Source organism: Culex quinquefasciatus, chromosome 2 (genome assembly GCF_015732765.1).
Source record: "Culex quinquefasciatus strain JHB chromosome 2, VPISU_Cqui_1.0_pri_paternal, whole genome shotgun sequence".
NCBI classification, from domain to species: Eukaryota; Metazoa; Arthropoda; class Insecta; order Diptera; family Culicidae; genus Culex; species Culex quinquefasciatus.
In genome coordinates this window covers 132,200,008-132,219,431 of record NC_051862.1, presented here as the reverse complement: position 1 = coordinate 132,219,431, position 19,424 = coordinate 132,200,008, and the positions used below count along the sequence as shown (strand labels likewise).

General features: G+C 38.2%; 1 protein-coding gene across 2 annotated transcripts in view; it reads left to right on the top strand.

Moving 5' to 3' along the window:
* LOC6041067 (putative inorganic phosphate cotransporter) overlaps nucleotides 1-19,424 on the top strand; it is a 54,975-nt gene that overhangs the window by 18,507 nt on the left and 17,044 nt on the right. The window contains exon 1 of one of the 2 annotated variants that reach the window (XM_001850326.2): nucleotides 4,517-4,841. The exons of the other annotated variant lie outside the window; for it this stretch is intronic. Coding sequence (XP_001850378.1) covers nucleotides 4,808-4,841 — 34 coding nt within the window. The 5' untranslated portion in view covers nucleotides 4,517-4,807. Of the gene's footprint in view, nucleotides 1-4,516; nucleotides 4,842-19,424 lie in introns of those variants that run through there. 2 annotated transcript variants of the gene reach the window in all.

Here is a 19,424-nt window from a genome sequence, read left to right as displayed (position 1 = left end):
TTTCCGTGTACCTATTTTTTCTCAATACTGTAAACCGGGGAGGCTTTGATAGGATTTCAATTTAATTTTGCAATATTTCCCAACTGGAAAGGTTTTTGTCAAGATTATTTTTTTTAAACATGTACTGGGGTAGGCCACACTAAGTCCATGCACTATTTATGAAAAAAAGTTTTGTCTATAATGTTTACAAAAATAGTTAAGTTAAAAATTCTCATTATGAATTCCGGGGTGACTTTGATAGTCATAGTTTTTTTTTGTTAAGATCAGATAAAAGGTGATCAAACTTTATTTTGACGTTACAGTATGTAAAAAAAGTATTTACACCCCTTGGGCACTATGCACATTTTGTGATGAAACATGTAACAATTTTAAGTTTGACAGAAACCTAGTACTACGTTTTGTTCAGAAACTCATGCCGAACATTTTGCTACAAAAAGCTCATGAAAAGATGATTTCTATAAAAAAGTTATAAAACAAATACTATTACATAAATAAAAAAGGTGCAAAAAAAGTTTGCACACCTTTCAAAAAATTAACATATATAATGTTATTTGTTGACAAATCACCATAAATCCAGTCTCCCAACTCCAAATAGGCTTCCTTGACTGATCAAAAAAATAAATTTGGATTAAATATAAAGTTTACTAGCTACTTAGTTTGAAAGTTTATATAACTCTGGAAATTCTATATAAAACTTATCTAAACTTAATTTTGCAAACTTTCAATTTAACTAAATGTCAATATATTACCATAGAATTGCTAAATAAACATTTTGGAGTAGGAATAACACCGTTTTGGAGGTCTTTGTATCGCTAGAATAGATTTTTCGTTGAAATTTCGTACCAACCCGGAATTACGTCGTCGGAAAATCCGCCGGCATCCGAACCGGTCCACAATTCACAAGTCAACCTATGTGGCATCGGAAAGGGCATAAAATTTCCGATCTTTTGATACCCATACATCCAGGTTTTCTATAAAACCCACGTTGTTAAATACCTGGGCAAAAAGTAAGTTTGATCCACGAGAACAAAAATTACGAAATTCCATACATTTTTGGCAGGTTGCTCAAACGAAACCATAACAACATTTTTGCCTAGGTATTTAAAAACGTGGGTTTTATAGAAAACCTGGATGTATGGGTATCAAAAGATCGGAAATTTTATGCCCTTTCCGATGCCACATAGGTTGACTTGTGAATTGTGGACCGGCTCGGATGCCGGCGGATTTTCCGACGACGTAATTCCGGGTTGGTACGAAATTCCAACGAAAAATCTATTCTAGCGATACAAAGACCCCCAACACGGTGTTATACCCACTCCAGAATGTTTAAATAGCAATTTTATGGTAATATATTGACATTTAGTTAAATTGAAAGTTTGCAAAATTAAGTTAAGATAAGTTTTATATAGAATTTCCAGAGTTACATATACTTTTATACTAAGTAGTTAGTAAACTTTATATTCAATCCAAATTATTTTTTTAATCAGTCAAGGATGCCTATTTGGAGTTGGGAGACTGGATTTATTATGATTTGTCAATAAATAACATTTTTAATGTTAATTTTTCGAAAGGTGTACAAACTTTTTTTGCACCTTTTTTATTTTTGTAATAGTATTTGTTATATAACTTTTTATAGAAAACATCTTTTCATGAGCTTTTTGTAGCAAAATTTTCGGCATGAGTTTCTGAACAAAACGTAGTACTAGGTTTCTGTCAAACTTTAAATTGTTACATGTTTCATCACAAAATGTGCATAGTGCCCAAGGGGTGTAAATACTTTTTTTTACATACTGTATATGTACCATCAGTAAGGTTGCTGACATAGTTCTTAAGAAAAAAACAATGTTTATAATTAGTTAACTAAATTTGTAAGCTTTTTAACAAAATACATATAAATTTTAGGTAAAATTGCTAATAAGTCGGAATTTTGCCTGAAATTCGTTAAATCTAGTATTGTTTATAAAATTATCAATATATATTTATAGCATTTTAAACTGAATTCGAAGCACGAATCACAAGTTTTCACATTTTATATCAAATTTGTTCAACTGTAAATTTGGAGATTTTTTTGAATTATGTTTCAAAAACACATATTTTTTAATATTTACAAAATTATTTTACCTTCTCCCAGTGGAAAATTTTCCAAAGAATCCGAAAATGCATTCCATTTTCCGATTCAAAATCATGTTCATTGAGAAAAACATGTCACTTTGAGAAGTTTGGAATAATGCCTTTCATCAACATTTTATTAATAATAGTTAACTAACTTTTTAAACTTTTCAAAATATTATGAGAAGTTCTTCCTGAGGTACTTTTAGTACTTCTCTACCACGGTCAATATGATTCCAAACCATTCCGTACGTATTCAATTTGTATTCTTCATTTTGCGGAAAAATCTCAAACCTATCAAAGTCACCCAGGTTATCAAAGGCACCCCGTTTTACGGTAGTCCTCAACAATACCTATAACTTTGCCGAAGACTTGGCGATCGGAAAATTTACTCAAAAGCAACAACTGTTCGAATATTTACGTTTCATTTTTGTAAGGACAACAGCCAAAATTGTATGAAAACTTGTATGAGTGAACCAATGTCACAAAATAGATTATTTGATCATAGGGAAGGTCCTCACGAAGTTTGAGCCAAATAAAAAAAAAATAAAAATGGTCAAAATCGGTTGATTTCGTAGAGAATTGCTCATTAGGGTGAAATAGCAAAATCAATTTTCCAGCACAGCAATTTTTCAGTTCCTTTTACGGTCCTTAACAACTCCCCAAAGTTTGGGAATGATTGGTTTAATCCTCACTTTGCACAAAGCGATTCAATTTTCTATGGAATATGTATGGAAAAACATTTTTTTGGATTTTGATATTTACAAAATCCACGTTTCACGCTATACAAAAATCGAATTCATATTCCCTAAAAGAAGATACAGCGTCCTCAAAACTCGTCTAAAACGTGATTTTCGAGCAAAAATACGTTTTAGACGAGTTTTGAACACGCTGTATCTTTTTTTTTAGGAGCAAGTTAGCACCATACTCTCTTGGGGAAAGTTGTTGAGCACCTTGCAGAGCATCCGAATATGAATACGGTTTTAGTACAGCGTGAAATGTGGATTTTATAAAAATTATAATCAAAAAAAAAAGTTTTTCCCATACAAATTTATATGGAAAATTGAATCGCTTTGCGCAAAGTGACGACTAAATCAATCGTTGCAAAATTTTTGGGATATGTTTAGGACATCAAAAGGAACTGAAAAAATGCTGTGCTTGCTAAATTTGGACAACTTTATTTTTTTTCTTACAACCATATTACTTTCTTTTGCTCATGTCTCTCGATTTTTGACAGTTAAGTTACGAGAAATAGCGTCGATTGAACTATTTTGTTTATGAACCATATGTTTTTTTTCGCAATTTTGAGTACGTCATCAAATCGGGCTTCCAATTTTACAACAAAAAAAAGTCCCTATAACACCAATTTTGTATCTATTTGAAATGGTAATTAACAACGATTTAAAAGAATGATTCCAAGCTTTTTACGCTATTACATTATTTTTTGAATGAAGAAAAAGATGAAACATGTATATAATTTTAAGCATATATTATTATTATTATATAGAAACAAATAGAATCACAAAGTGCTTTGTACATAGGCCGATTTTTAAAGCTTTTGAGTGCTGAAAGCAGGCGTGACTGAATGGTTACGCTGTTTGCTTTGCAAGCAGATGTTCATGGGTTCGATTCACATCTTATCCAACCTTCCATCGGATGTGGAAGTAAAACGTAGGCTCCGACCTTAGTTGTGGTTATACCGTTAAGTCATTCCACATGTAGGAGTCGTCTCCCTGGCATAAGTACAAACAACACACCAACCCAAGCCTGCTCCGGTGGAATCGCTGGTCGGCGGTTTAAGGTGGATTTTGGATGTCCTTCCCATTCAAGCCTTCGGACTCCTATGCTCGTGCAGAAACTTGCAATAGAGACCACAAACGACCTGTGGGTTGTTAGTTATAGGGGTGGTTTGTTTTTGTTTGTTTGTGTGCTGAAATATTATTTTTTGTGGCAGATCCCTCACGCCTTCAAATTTGCCAATATTCGCATATTTCCTTTTCCTTCACATTTCACGCACGAGCTCGCACCTTCAAAGAGCGCCGAAGAGGTGTGAGCAAAAACAGCCGGAATCTCCAACTCTGGCATACCAACCCATTCAACAATAAGCTAAACTCTACTGATAAAAAAAACCCACTTCAACAACAACTTGCCATTCTCTCCAGCAGCGTCGCGACGCTCTTCCAAAGCTAAGCAACAGCCGCGATCAACCACAGCTTGCTCTCACTCTCGCTTTGCTACTATCAGCGCAGCTCGAGTAGTTGCTGGCGTCGTTTCCGTTTTCCTCTCACCTGCCCAACGAGACTGAGTTGAGGTAGTCGCTCTTACTCTCCGTCCGAGCCCCAAAACACAGACAAGCAGACCAGAGTTCGGACGCAGCTGCCAAATCGTATAAATGCGCCAGAAGGCTATCGGTTGCGGTTTAATTCCTGCGCAAACGTCTCGCCTGACGGTTGGACGGACACATTCGCGAAACTCCAAGCGGGTCGTGCTCGAAACGCGAAGAACTCGGTCCGCGGTTGCTCGGAAAATTCTGTGGGGTTTGTGACTGTGACTGTGAGCACGTGGTGACCTCTGTGTGAGGTCCCTTTATCCCCATTTGGGGAAGAGTTGTTCCAGGAGGTTGGTGACCACCTCAAGATCGTTGGAGTTTCAGAACCAAATTAGATTTAATACACCAGGTCGAAACACCGGCGTCATCATGTTGAGCGGCTGGCAGTTGACAGTGTCAAAATGTGAGTAAATTCGCGCTGCTGAGATGTGATGCCCACGTGGGCTACCCTCGGTGGACGGCGGCGTTGGTGATGGACGTGACGATATGAAAATTACCTTCATCACAAGCCTAATGATCGGTTCGTTACAGTTGTTGTGCTGTGATTACGGGGTGGGCAAGTTTTGTTGATTTAGCTATTTTGTTGCAAGCGGGAAAGCTTTCCTTACGTGATTATTGATAATTCTCATCCTGATAAAAAAACACGTTATTTTGGATTGGATTCAAAAGGCAATAACTTAGATATATAAAGTGAAAACCATGGTTTCAATGATGAATGAAAAAGTGTATAAAAATGCACATTTTTTTGTTGATTAGTGCAATTGTTTTACAATCATTAGTTTTCCAAATATTCAAGTTTTGACGATGTGTTTTGTCCATAATCCTGATCGTAACATTTAGTGAAAAATACATTTTCCGAAAAATGGTGATGCTTTGGAGCTTTGATGTCTTGAGGAGAGTTGTTGCAAATAGTATGGAGCGATTAGGGTGATTTTAAAAACCTAACTTTTCAGGATTTTTTTTTGGGAATTTTGCTGTCTTCTAAAAAGTCAACTTTGTCAAAGTCACTAAAATTTTATCTCGTAATCTACGTCTTCCACGACTGATTTTAGAGAAAGCAACTAAGGCCTTTGCCAATATTTTTCAAAGATTATGACGCCCCCCTCTTTCAAAATTGGTCCACAAAATCAGGGGGCAACAAATTTAAAAAATGCCTTGATGCATTGATAATTATATTTAGCATGTTTGGGCACATTAAAAAATGTTTGAACTTTCATAAAACTACAATGTACAGCGACGCAAAAAAAAAATCTCGCAAAATTTAAATTTTCGTCAATACTCAGAATATTTGGAAATTAATGATTGCAAAACAACTGGACAGGTGTATCATTTGTTATCCGAGCATTCGTTGGTGAAGGTTGTCTGAATCAACATGACTCGTCGCGTCCCGGCGCAAAACGCCGGCAATATTGCCCTACCTGCGGCTCAAGCAGGCAAAAAAGTGGGAATTTCCAAAAGGAAGGTTGAGGCCTCAACTGATGGCCAAAAACCGGGAATTTCCAAAAGGAAGGTGCTTTTGGAAGTGACATCGAACAGCAAAAAGACGAAAAAGAGCGACGGTACTGTACCGATGGATGAGGAGGAGGAGAACTCTTCGTCGCACGAGGAGCAGCTATTGAAGAACAACAAGTTTGCTGGACTGCCTGACGAGGACCAGGTAGCGGAAGCAAAGGAGAATGAAGTGAAACAGCGAAAGGAGAAACTGCCTTTTTATGTGAGGCAATCAGCAGCAACGATCGACTTTCGTGCGGGGCTGGTTGAACTCATCAAGTCTGGGAAAGTCCTAGGCAACATTCGTCTGTGTCAGGACGGATTTAAGGTGCTGGTGCAATCCAGGCAGCACTATCAACTGGTCAAGGATTACTTGACCGAAAACGAGGCGGAGTACTTTACCCATGATGTCGTCATGGATAAGCCGTACAAAATCGTCGTCAGAGGTCTGTACGACATGCCAGTGGAGGAATTAGCTGCCGAGCTAAAAGTTTTGAAACTGGATGTGTTGGCCGTGCACAAAATGAGCCGACGCAACAAAGACATCAAGTACCGTGACCAGCTCTACCTGCTGCATTTGGCTAAGGGATCGACGACGCTTCCTGAGCTGAAGGCAATTCGAGCGGTTTTCAACATTATCGTGTCGTGGGAGCGATACCGACCAGTGCATCGTGACGTCACACAATGCTTCAACTGCCTGGGCTTCGGGCACGGAGGTAAGAACTGCCACCTGAAGCGTCGTTGCGCCAAATGTGGTACCGATGCGCACATCACATCCCAGTGCATCCAAGATTCGCTGGTGAAGTGCCTCAACTGCAACGGTGAGCACTCGTCAACCGACCGAAAGTGCCCCAAGAGAGCTGAGTTCGTGAAAATTCGGCAGCAAGCATCGACGAAGAATCAGCCTCAGCGTCGTAGAACTCCTCCAGCCCTGGTGGAGCAAAATTTCCACCTCTTCAACCGCGACGCCAGGTCCCGAACTTGGCACCGTTGCCGTTGGATCCCAGGAAGAGAGCTGAGATGAATCATCCACGGCCGGGTTCCAGCCAGGAGCCGAGACCGCCACCACCGGGCTTCAGCCAGGAGCCAAGACCAACCCAAGAACCAGCAGTTGAGGAAAATGGTAATGATCTTTACACCTCAACCGAACTCCTCAATATTTTCAAACAGATGTCCGCTGCACTGCGTGGATGCAAAACCAAGACCCAGCAGATTGAAGTGCTGACCTCGTTCGTCATCCAGTATGGATCGTAGGTCCTCAAGCTGCTGAATTGGAACGCTTGCTCCATTAGGAGGAAGAATTTAGAGCTGGTGGATTTTCTTCGCGAGAAGGAGATCGACGTAGCTGCCATCACGGAAACTCATCTGAAGCCCGGTGAAAAAGTTTATCTGCAAAACTACAAGATCGCGACGCAGCTCGATAGGACCACCTCTGGAGGAGGAGGTGTGCTTGTCGCTGTTCATCGTGATCTCAAGCCACGCCGGCTGCCACACTTTAAGCTGGACATCATCGAGGCCGTTGGAGTGGAAATTCCCACTTCGGTTGGCCCAGTACTCTTCATTGCTGCATACTGCCCACGTCAGGTGAATTCCAGAGATGGTTCAGCAGCAAAACTGAAGAGCGATATCCAGAAGCTGACACGGCGGAGCGCAAAGTACATCATCGCTGGTGACCTCAACGCGAAGCATGAAGTTTGGGGCAACAGCAGGAGGAATCGGAACGGAGTGATTCTGCACAACGATCTGCAAAACGGATACTACAACGTTGTGAGTCCAGATCGTCCAACGAGGGTGGCTCGGTCTGGGAATCACTCAATCATCGACTTCTTCATTACCAATATGGCTGAGAACGTGGCTCATCCTGAGGTGTTTGAAGAGTTGAGTTCTGATCACTATCCGGTGGTTGTGGAGGTTGGAGCTTCCGTTACTCCGCAGCGGCAACCAACCCGGAAAGATTACCACAACGTTGACTGGCAGCAGTTTCAGCAAGTGGTCGACAGCAACATCGACTATGATCAACACCCGGAAACTTCTGCCGATATTGATCGTTCGCTGGAGGTGATCCAGCAGGCTATCAACCAAGCAGAGGCTGCCAACGTTCGGGAGGTTCCTGTTAATTTTAAGGTAACTGATATTGACGTAGATACTAAACACTTGATTAGACTTAGGAATGTTTATAGGAGACAATATCAACGGACTGGGGACTATGACAAAAGATTTCAGTTAACAATTTGAACAAAATCATACAAGACCGACTTGACAATATCAGAAATCAAGAATTTTCAAAACATGTAAGCCAGCTTGGGAATTATTCAAAACCATTTTGGAAACTTTCAAAAGTTCTTAAAAACAAACCAAAGCCTATTCCTCCTCTTATTGTTGAGGATTCTCGTTTGATTACATCCGAGGAAAAGGCAAATGCACTTGGGCTTCATTTTGTTAGTTCTCATAATCTTGGCGCTTCCATGACCAGCCGTAAAGAAACATCAGTTGCCAATAGTATTTCAACAATTAATAACTCTACCTTTGAATTTCCTGCAGATTCCCATGTTTCTGGTGAGGAAGTCAAAGTTGCAGTAAAACAAATGAAAAATATGAAAGCTCCAGGCTTTGATAACATTTTAATCTAGTGTTGAAAAAACAGAGTGATCAGTTCTTTCAACATCTAGCCAATATTTTCAATAAATGTTTGCAACTTGGTTACTTCCCCACCAATTGGAAACTGGGCAAAGTCATACCAATTTTGAAGCCTCAAAAGATCCAACATCGCCAACAAGTTATCGTCCCATTAGTCTTTTGAGTAGTCTGTCCAAACTCTTTGAGAAGGTCATCTATTCAAGGCTTTTGGATTTTACCAACGATAATAATATAATTTTGAATGAGCAGTTTGGCTTCCGAAAGGGACATAATACTGCTCATCAGCTTACGAGAGTAACTAAAATCATCAAGCAGAACAAGCTTGAGTCTAAATCAACTGCTATGGCTTTGTTGGATGTTGAGAAGGCTTTTGACAATGTTTGGCATGATGGTTTGATACATAAACTGTATTTATACGGTTTTCCAATGTATCTTATCAAAATTATCCAGCACTATCTTTCGGAGAGATCGTTCAGGGTTTTTCTGAATGGGATTGCTTCTGGATTATTCAACATTGATGCTGGGGTTCCCAAGGAAGTATTCTTGGCCCACTTCTGTACAATATTTTTACATCTGATTTGCCTACTCTTCCTGGTAATGGTGTGTTGTCACTTTTTGCTGATGACACTGCCGTTATTTATAAGGGTAAAATAACCAGATATTTAGTTGGCCGCCTTCAGAAGGGTCTTGACGTTCTTTCCGAATACTTTGGCGACTGGAAAATTCGCATAAATGCAGCCAAAACTCAAACCATCATTTTTCCACTTTCCAAATCGGCCAGATTTGCCCCAAAGGATGATGTTTTGATAAAATGAATGATGTTTCGATACCCTGGTCAAAGGAAGTTGTCTATTTAGGTCTCATACTTGACTCGAAACTATTGTTTCGGCAGCATGTAGATAAAATATTGAACAAGTGCAGCATTCTCATCAGGTGTTTGTATCCTTTAATTAACAGAAAATCAAAGCTATCTTTGAAAAATAAGCTAGCAGTTTACAAACAAATAATTTACCCCGTTATTGAGTATGCAGTACCTGTTTGGGAGTGTTGCGCTAGAACTCATAAATTGAAGCTCCAGCGTGTCCAAAACAAGGTACTCAAAATGGTTTTGAATGTTCCTGGCTGGACAAGATCAAGTGAGGTTCATGAATTAGCAGAAGTAAAAATGTTGGATCAGAAGATTCAAGAAAAATGTTTGAAATTCAGGGAAAAATGTGCTATATCTGAATACCCCTTGATTCAAGGATTGGTTTAGTTTATGGTAAGATAAAGTTAGTTTTAGGTTAGGTTATGTTTTCTTAATTTTTTTTTCCTCATTGTACCTAGTGTTACAAAAATGATAAATCATATACTTTTAAAGTTAAGAAAATGAACAGTGTTTAAATCACGAAAAGCAAACTAAAGCTGAAGAGCCACAGCTGACCACTTATTATGTAAACCAAATGTAATTATTATAAGAAAGATTCAATAAAGTATATTTAATTCAAAAAAAAAAAAATTGGACAGGTGTATAATGCATTTTAAAACAATTTTTCATTCAAATTTTGACTCCGTGGCCTGTAATTTATTTTATTTTTTCAAAAAATATTTGCAGCGGCCTAAGCTAACCTAAAAAAACAAAAAACAAACCTTTTCATTTTTTGACTAGTTGATTTGGACTTGAGAATAATTCATTATAGCCATTTTCTAATCTAATCTAATCTCATCAGACCCTAGCGCAGCCAATCTTTCAAAGGGATCCTGGAGAGTGCCTTAGGTTAGATGACGCCTTGCACTCTTCTTGTCATTTAGTAACATTTGTAGTGCGCCATTGCATCGGAATGCATTGAAACATCACAAGCGTTAAAGAGGCCAGGCCTACTGCGTAAAGCCGTATCGCAGAGATGACTCGTAATTGGGTTGAGTTTGAGCACAGAGTGTTCGAACAACAACACAATTCTGAATCGACAGGGGAGGAAGAAGCGTGGGGACACACCACCATACGCTCCGAGATTTGGTTGTAGTCGTTGGGAGCACCATGCTAAGAAGGTTTGGTACTCCGGGACCCTCTGGGATGGGACATTGTATTTCCACGAATGCCCTGGACACTATTTGCCGTGGTTACACGGAGAAAAAAGACTTCCTAAAATCGTGAACACGCGTTCATGAAAATGGGAACCACGAACAAAGTGTTCAAATGCTATGGTACATTTTTGAAAATCGTACCATGAAATTTGAACACTTTGTTCGTGGTTCCCATTTTCATGAACGCGTGTTCACAATTTTCGGAACTCTTTTTTCTCTTTATTCTAAAATAATTAATTATAGCCATTTTAAGAAAAAAAACCCAATTTAAAACATAAGATCTCGAAAAGGCGCCTACCACATTTTAAGCGCCAGCTTGCATTGGAAAGATCTTACACTACAAATGCTCAATAAATCTCAGAGGTGCTATTTAAAAATTTGATTTAAAAATGATAGGAAGAGTTGTTCAGTAATATCAAAACAAACAACTTTGCTTAGGATTTCAAAGTTATATGATGAGTTTTAGCAAGATTTTGTTATTATTTATCTAGTTAGCTTTTCCATAGCCTACTGTGATGAGTTTTTTCATACACAAATTTCACCAAAAGTGCATGAACAAAGTTGTAGAACATATCGAAGCATGAAGATATATATTTTTGGCTGTAGTCGATTAAAGTCGTAAAACAGCATCTTGTACCACTATTGATTGGTTAATAAAATTAAACAGTTGTATCAGTTTGAGCTGAGAAAAAAACAAATTGTGATTGAAATACTTTGCAAACAATCAAAATTATTTTGTCAGTATGAATGTATATGAAATAAAAAATTTGAGTAAAAAATAAAAGAAAATCAAAACTTGTTACAGTTTTTTATTTGTCATACCCTGGGTGCTGAAAAGACAGAATGCGTAACGTGGTTTCCGAATGATCCCCACTGCTCCTCACTAATACAACTGCACTAGTGCTGTAAACATAAACAAAGTAGAAGGCTTTGTTCAAGCTCAAGCGTGACATATTTTTTGCTGCTGAAGTGACTCGTTTTGAAACATTTTGGATCTAATGATATTAAAGTTTTCGTTGAAAAATTAAGTTCTTCGTGCTTTTTTTGTTCCTAGACTAAACGATGTAACCAGTGTGTCTGTAGTGTTCGATATCGGTGTGACTCGTCGCGTATTTGTGTAAATGTAGTGCCAAGAGATGTTCGTGGTTGTCGACGGAAAGCTACCTGGACGTCTCCCAGAACGACCAGTCCCACGTTGTTGCCGCTAGCCACCACCAGATGTCGTCGTGGGAAACATCGCACAAGAGATCAGCAGGGGGTGGCGAAAGAGGGCGAAAAGAGAGGAAAGTTGGCGGGTCTCGGATCAGGGGGGGTTCAGGACGAAGTGGCCAGGATTGCGCCATCATTAAGTCCGGTGTTGAACGACGAAGGAGGCTGTCGTCAAGCGCAGCCGAAACCGAAGGCCAGTGTCCCGGAGTTGGACCAGCGGCCGCAGTGAACCTGACCGTGTCAGGAAGTGCCCGGAACCGTGCTACGTTCCGCGGACAGCGAAGAGCAGGAGCTGCTCGAGATTTGGACATCCCAGGTAGGATGATATCCCCCACAACAACCCTCCTAGTGAACCTTGATCCCGACCGCCATCGCGCTAACGCCATCTTCAAATCCCTCTGCCCTAGGACCTCTCGGGTTTTACCCCAAGTTTTCCCCGTGAAACCCCATTGGTTTCTGCCCTGGCCTTGCCATATCCGGCCCGGCAGACCAACCCCGAAACCACCAACCGTCAACCCGTTGGTCGGTGCGTCGCCAAGCCGCCACGTATCCTCCGTGTCCCAAACCCGGACAATCCCGACGGAGGCGCTGCCTCGTCGAAGCCTGCAGCACCGTTACACGCTCAGGAAGGACACGGACGGCTGGCGATAGGTCCGAGAAGCAGCAACAGAAGTCGGAGGGTCCATCCGACGACCGAGAAGCCACCCCCGTTGGCGTACTGCAGGAGGAGCTCAACGGTCATCCGGACGGAACAACGACGACCGCAGTGCAGATCGGGGCCCCGCAGCAGATCATCGGTGCACAAGGAAGTAGGAAGAAGGATCGTGTGAGGTAGGATCTAGGAAGTAAGGAAGTGGGAAGGGAGACGTGCTAGTGAGGAGTGAGGAAGGAAGTGCCCAATAAACTGTCGTCGAACCGCGTGAAAAAAAGGTAGTTTTTCCTTAGTTGATCGCGAATGTTTTCTTGGCCTAGCGTAACTTCGAGCGTCATGCCGATCCTGGGTTTTGAAGGAGAGTCCCAACGGTATCTGGCTCTACCCATACTGGAAGCACAGCTCAGCAACCTCAAGTTGTTATAACGATGGGCGGTTAAAAGAGTCCTTCTTTATTTTCAACGTGATGAAATATTGAGTCAGAAGTAGGGGAATTTTGTGAATCAGAAAAGCAACCGGATGGAAGTTACGAGATTATGTATCTTTGAAGCGCAGTGATAATAAAGGAGTAAGATTATTCAATGTTATTTGGCAGGTGCCATTCACAGTTACTAATAATTCGTCGTAAACAATTCGTAAACATAGGTTTTGAGTGAGACATAGCACTAATGGAAATGTAAGCGACGAATTATGGCAATCTCGATTTCATCTCTTTTCTTAAGACTGACTCAAAAGCTCGACGCCCTCGACTTTTTTATTCCTGACAAAATAAACTATAGATCGATTACAATACTTGCCACTTCTTGGCATCATTTTTCAAACAGTAAATTGGTTCCGCTTTGACAGTTCTAAATTGAGGCCGCCTTGCGGACAACTATTCTGCACCGAGGTCATACCTTTATTTAATTCAGAAAAATTGATAAATGAACTAAACTTTCATGTGCTTAGTCAAATCACCGTTCAAATCAATATGATATTAATAAGTATGTCTTTTCAACACAAGTGCAGATAAGTTAAAATTTATCTAGAACTTTTATGCCTTTTTATCCAAAAAATATTGTCTAATTTGTCATAACTTTTCGATTTTGCTTGTTTTGTTGAAGAAAAGGTAGGCCATTTTGTCTTTCGTAAATGACAGGAAAAGTAATTACTCTCACAATGGAGTTGCAAAATAGTAGTTTGTTCAACAAGTTGTAAATAGAAATTGTTTTCAGCACGAGTCGTTCAAAAAATCAAGTTTTGCAACAAGTTTTTTCTTCATTTTTAGCATTTGATAAAAAAATATGATACTTTTCAACACTAGTGCTGCAAAGTTCATTTCAGTGCTGAAAAGTAGAACTTTCCTGAACTGGTATTGATTATCCATTCTGTTATTTGTGTAGTTTGTATATTTCTCAATTATTGAAAATTCTGGGAAATGTAGAAAGTTCTTGTATTTAATGAAGCATTCGTAAATTTTTTTTAGCTGACAAAAGTTTGTTTAGACAAATAGATTTGTTTAAAATGTAGCTACTTGAAAATTCTGAAATAGAAAGTAAATATAAAGAATATTTCTAGATTTTTTTGCAAAGTTCCAATAAGCATTTTTTTTAATATGGGTAATTCTCTACCAACTCACACGAAATCGGGAAAAGTTGCCCCGACCCCTCTTCGATTTGCGTGAAACTTTGTCCTAAGGGGGAAACTTTTGTCCCTGAACACGAAACCAAGGTCCGTTTTTTGATATCTCGTGACGGAGGGGCGGTACGACCCCTTCCATTTTTGAACATGCGAAAAAAGAGGTGTTTTTCAACAATTTGCAGCCTGAAACGGTGATGAGATAGAAATTTGGTGTCAAAGGGACTTTTATGTAAAATTAGACGCCCGATTTGATGGCGTACTCAGAATTCCGAATAAACGTATTTTTCATCGAAAAAAACACTAAAAAACCCGATTTAATCCCACCTGGGGTGAGATAGAGCCTTTCTTACTAAAGAATATAACGATGGTAGAACTTCTTTCAATTCATAACATTGACTTTGTTTAGAAGAAGAAGAAAGTCTTATGATGAAAGCAAAGTATAAATGATATGATATGATTTCCAAAAGAAACAAAAAACGCCATTTTCACCAAAAGAATATTTTTAATCGTACATATTCTTAATCAAACAAGCGTTTATGACAAACGCGAGCATAGCAAGCTTCACATGCGCCAGTGACAACGCACACCGCGGTAGGCGCAAAAAAAATCCGAGGTATAAGTGAACCGCGTGTGCCGCACGGTGCAGGGAAGATAGCCATTCAGCTTCTACGAATGTGACAGAGTCAGAGATAGCTATTTTTACAACCGCACCACTACACACTCAATCACGAGTACCTTAGGTAGAAAGCCATTGGCGTCGCCAGCATTGAAAACTTTGAAAACGATATAAACGATAAAAAGCTTAGAAAGCTCCTATTGGAATCCAATGAACCCTGTTAAATAAACTTACGAAATCACGAAAAAATTTAGTCTACTTTTAGGCGATTTTCGGAGCCCACGGAAAACAAATAGATTGTAGCCGGATGAATGTCCTATGTCACAAAAGTTTTTAAATAAACATTGGACAGTTATGCAAAAACAAACAGGGCAAAATAAACTAGAGGTGGGCAAAACCGCTCTTTTTTAGGAGCCGCTCATTTTCGTTCGCTCATTAAAAAGAGCCGCTCTTTTGAACGGCTCTTTCGCTCTTTTTCAAAATTTTGATAAAAAGGTTATTTTTAAGAATTTTCAATATATTTTCACATTAGATACTGGCAAAGTTAAATCATTTGAAAACATATCTAAAACTAAGAAGATGTCCTTAAAAACCATAGGTCTTGGCGGTCTCTATGTCAAGATTACTACTCGAACCTACCGTTTAAATAATTGAATGGCATCTAAACTTAAATCTAGGATTTTGGAGAAATTGCTATCAATTTTAAAATTGCGTTTATTTTTGCTAAAATTGAAGTAATGCAGACATTTTATTTGGAGAAAATATTCTGTGAACTCTTTTCTACACTCTGATTTAATTGATGAAGTCTATAAATCGGGTTTAATCGGGCAAGAGAATTTATTTTTTCTTCAAAATCTCTCAGCTATTTAGTAATTTTTAGGTAACAAGTTACAAGCTAAGCAATTTTAAATGCTCAAATTTTTTATTCGGGTAATACTTTATTGTACGAGCAGTTGTATAATGAAAAGTTTTTCTCATTTTGTTTAGAAAATCATTTACTTTTGGAAGAAAAGTAGGAAACTGAAAATGAGTTTGAAAACTTTTAAGTGACAATGCTATATTTGGATTAATTTTTATCAGCAATTATTTTTTCAATTCGGAATTGCATTTTCAATTCTAAAAACAAATTTTATGCTTCAATTTGTTCGATATTTAATAAATTATATTTATAACAAGTTGAAAAATCATTCCATCTTGGAACGGTTATTTCAAAGGACGGAGTTTAAAAAAGAACCGCGGTTCTATTTTTGTGAGCCATGGTTCGTTCGCTCCTTTTAGTGAACCGGTTCTTTGAGCGGCTCGCTCTTTTTTTGCCCACCTCTAAAAGAAACCGAAAAGCTACGATATCTTACATGTTGTAGGAAACATCGGTAGACAAGCTACTACAAACGAGTATAAGTCGAGCCAGCAAATATATGCGCCAGCATTCTCGCGCCAGTATTCGAAGCTCAACTTGACAACTTGTCGACTTGGCGACGAAGCGTCGAAAATCGGTGCAGTGTGATTTTTTGACGATTTTTCCGATTAAAATTCATGCTGAATCGACATATTTACGAAGATGGAAATGACGTCCTGGCTTAAAGTAAAACCTATACCTTTCTTTAGTAAGAAAGGCAAAAGGAAATCGTTCTAAAATTAATCGGGATTGCCGATCGATGTCGAATTTGTTTCAGATGCTCACTCATGGTCTGTACTATGAATGTAGCAAGAAATTTTGAATAAAATCAGAAATGAAAAATGTTGGCGAAGGTCACCAGGTGGGCTTTTACCTTTTTTAGGGATTTTTTTTTCTTATGGTAGGTCAATCAAACGGCTCTAACTCCAGAACCATATTATGAATCTGGATGAAAATTTGGGAGGTTGTAGGGCTCGAAAAATGCAATTTTTGAGATAAATAAAAGATATGAAAATGAAAAAAATTGACCATATTTTCATTTGAAAACTGTGTATTTTGTTGAAAAGTTTGGCCGCATCCGAAAACAGATGGATATTTCGAAATTTGCGCGGCAACTCGCCCAGGTTCAGCACACTAGCTTTCATCTGCATTTAGAAGAATCGAAATCGAATATATGGCAGCTGAGAACGGCGCGACACAAAATTTAGCAAAATTTTACCACATACGAACATCACTCGACCTCCACGGAATTTATTTTCTCAAAATTCGAGGGTTGAAGATAGACGAGTTCTGTCAAGGTGAATCGATAGAGCGTCGAAAATCGGTGCAGTGTGATTTTTTGACGATTTTTCCGATTAAAATTCATGTTGAATCGACATATTTACGAAGATGGAAATGACGTCCTGGCTTAAAGTAAAACCTATACCTTTCTTTAGTAAGAAAGGCAAAAAGGAAATCGTTCTAAAAATTAATCGGGATTGCCGATCGATGTCGAATTTGTTTCAGATGCTCACTCATGGTCTGTACTATGAATGTAGCAAGAAATTTTGAATAAAATCAGAAATGAAAAATGTTGGCGAAGGTCATCAGGTGGGCTTTTACCTTTTTTAGGGATTTTTTTTTCTTATGGTAGGTCAATCAAACGGCTCTAACTCCAGAACCATATTATGAATCTGGATGAAAATTTGGGAGGTTGTAGGGCTCGAAAAATGCAATTTTGAGATAAATAAAAGATATGAAAATGAAAAAATTGACCATATTTTCATTTGAAAACTGTGTATTTTGTTGAAAAGTTTGGCCGCATCCGAAAACAGATGGATATTTCGAAATTTGCGCGGCAACTCGCCCAGGTTCAGCACACTAGCTTTCATCTGCATTTAGAAGAATCGAAATCGGATATATGGGAGCTGAGAACGGCGCGACACAAAATTTAGCAAAATTTTACCACATACGAACATCACTCGACCTCCACGGAATTTATTTTCTCAAAATTCGAGGGTTGGAGATAGACGAGTTCTGTCAAGATGAATCGATAGAGCGTCGAAAATCGGTGCAGTGTGATTTTTTGACGATTTTTCCGATTAAAATTCATGTTGAATCGACATATTTACGAAGATGGAAATGACGTCCTGGCTTAAAGTAAAACCTATACCTTTCTTTAGTAAGAAAGGCAAAAGGTTTAAAAAATCTCCCATTTTCCGTTACTCGACTGTAAAAAATTTTGGAACATGTCATTTTATGGGAAATTTAATGTACTTTTCGAATCTACATTGTCCCAGAAGGGTCATTTTTTCATTTAGAACAAAATTTTTCATTTTAAAATTTCGTGTTTTTTCTAACTTTGCAGGGTTATTTTTTAGAGTGTAACAATGTTCTACAAAGTTGTAGAGCAGACAATTACAAAAATATATTGATATATAGACATAAGGGGTTTGCTTATAAACATCACGAGTAATCGCGATTTTACGAAAAAAAGTTTTGAAAAATTTGTTCGTCATCGATCATGGCCATTCATGGTCACCCGCGACAGACACGGACGACGAAACAAAGAGAAACGCAAAAAGTAACTTTTTCAAAACTTTATTTCGTAAAATCGCGATAACTCGTGATGTTTATAAGCAAACCCCTTATGTCTATATATCAACATTTTTGTAATTGTCTGCTCTACAACTTTGTAGAACATTGTTACACTCTAAAAAATAACCCTGTAAAGTTAGAAAAAACACGAAATTTCAAAATGAAAAATTTTGTTCTAAATGAAAAAATGGCCCTTCTGGGACAATGTAGATTCGAAAAGAACATTAAATTTCCCATAAAATGACATGTTCCAAAATTTTTTACAGTCGAGTAACGGAAAATGGGAGAATTTTTAAACATTTTTTAGTGTTTTTTTCGATGAAAAATACGTTTATTCGGAATTCTGAGTACGCCATCAAATCGGGCGTCTAATTTTACACAAAAGTTGACACAAAATTTCTATCTCATCACCGTTTCAGGCAGCAAATTATTGAAAAACACCTTTTTTTCACATGTTCAAAAATGGAAGGGGTCGTACCGCCCCTCCGTCACGAGATATCAAAAAACGGACCTCGGTTTCGTGATCAGGGACAAAAGTTACCCTTAGGACAAAGTTTCACGCAAATCGAAGAGGGGTCGGGGCAACTGCTGTGTGAGTTGGCGGAGAATTACCCATATTGCTTTTTGAATGTTTTTGAAAGCGCTTTGAGAAAAAGGTTTTGAAAACTACCCAAAAAGCAAAAAAAATGATTTTTTTTATAATTGGACATTTACCAGATTTGATGTATAATTTCCAAAATTACTCTATAATAGTTTTAAAATGTAAAGCAATGGGCGTGTCCGGAGAAAATATCATTCCAAATAACCGTAAAGTGTGATTTAGGTGACTACTATAACATTTTTAGTTCTTAAACATGTCTTTGTTTATTAAAATTTAACAAGACTTCTATGCAAAGCACATAATGGAAATTTGAAGTGAATGTAAAAGGCTTTGGTGAAACTTAAAAATTAAACTCAAAGCTAATTTTGGTCTCTATTGTAAAGCTTACTATCATAATATTGTTGGGCAAAATCTACACAGAAAAATCATGGTAATATTACATCTGGGAATGGGTACATCTTTTACATCAGAAAAAATGTGTAACTTTACCTATGAAAATGTGTAATTTTACCACTATTCTGATGAGATGTCGCTTTTTCAGTCTAAATTGAAGTAAAATTACATCATAAAAGAGGTAATAATCAACCTTCTAAAATTACACCTTCCAAATTTACACATTTTTTT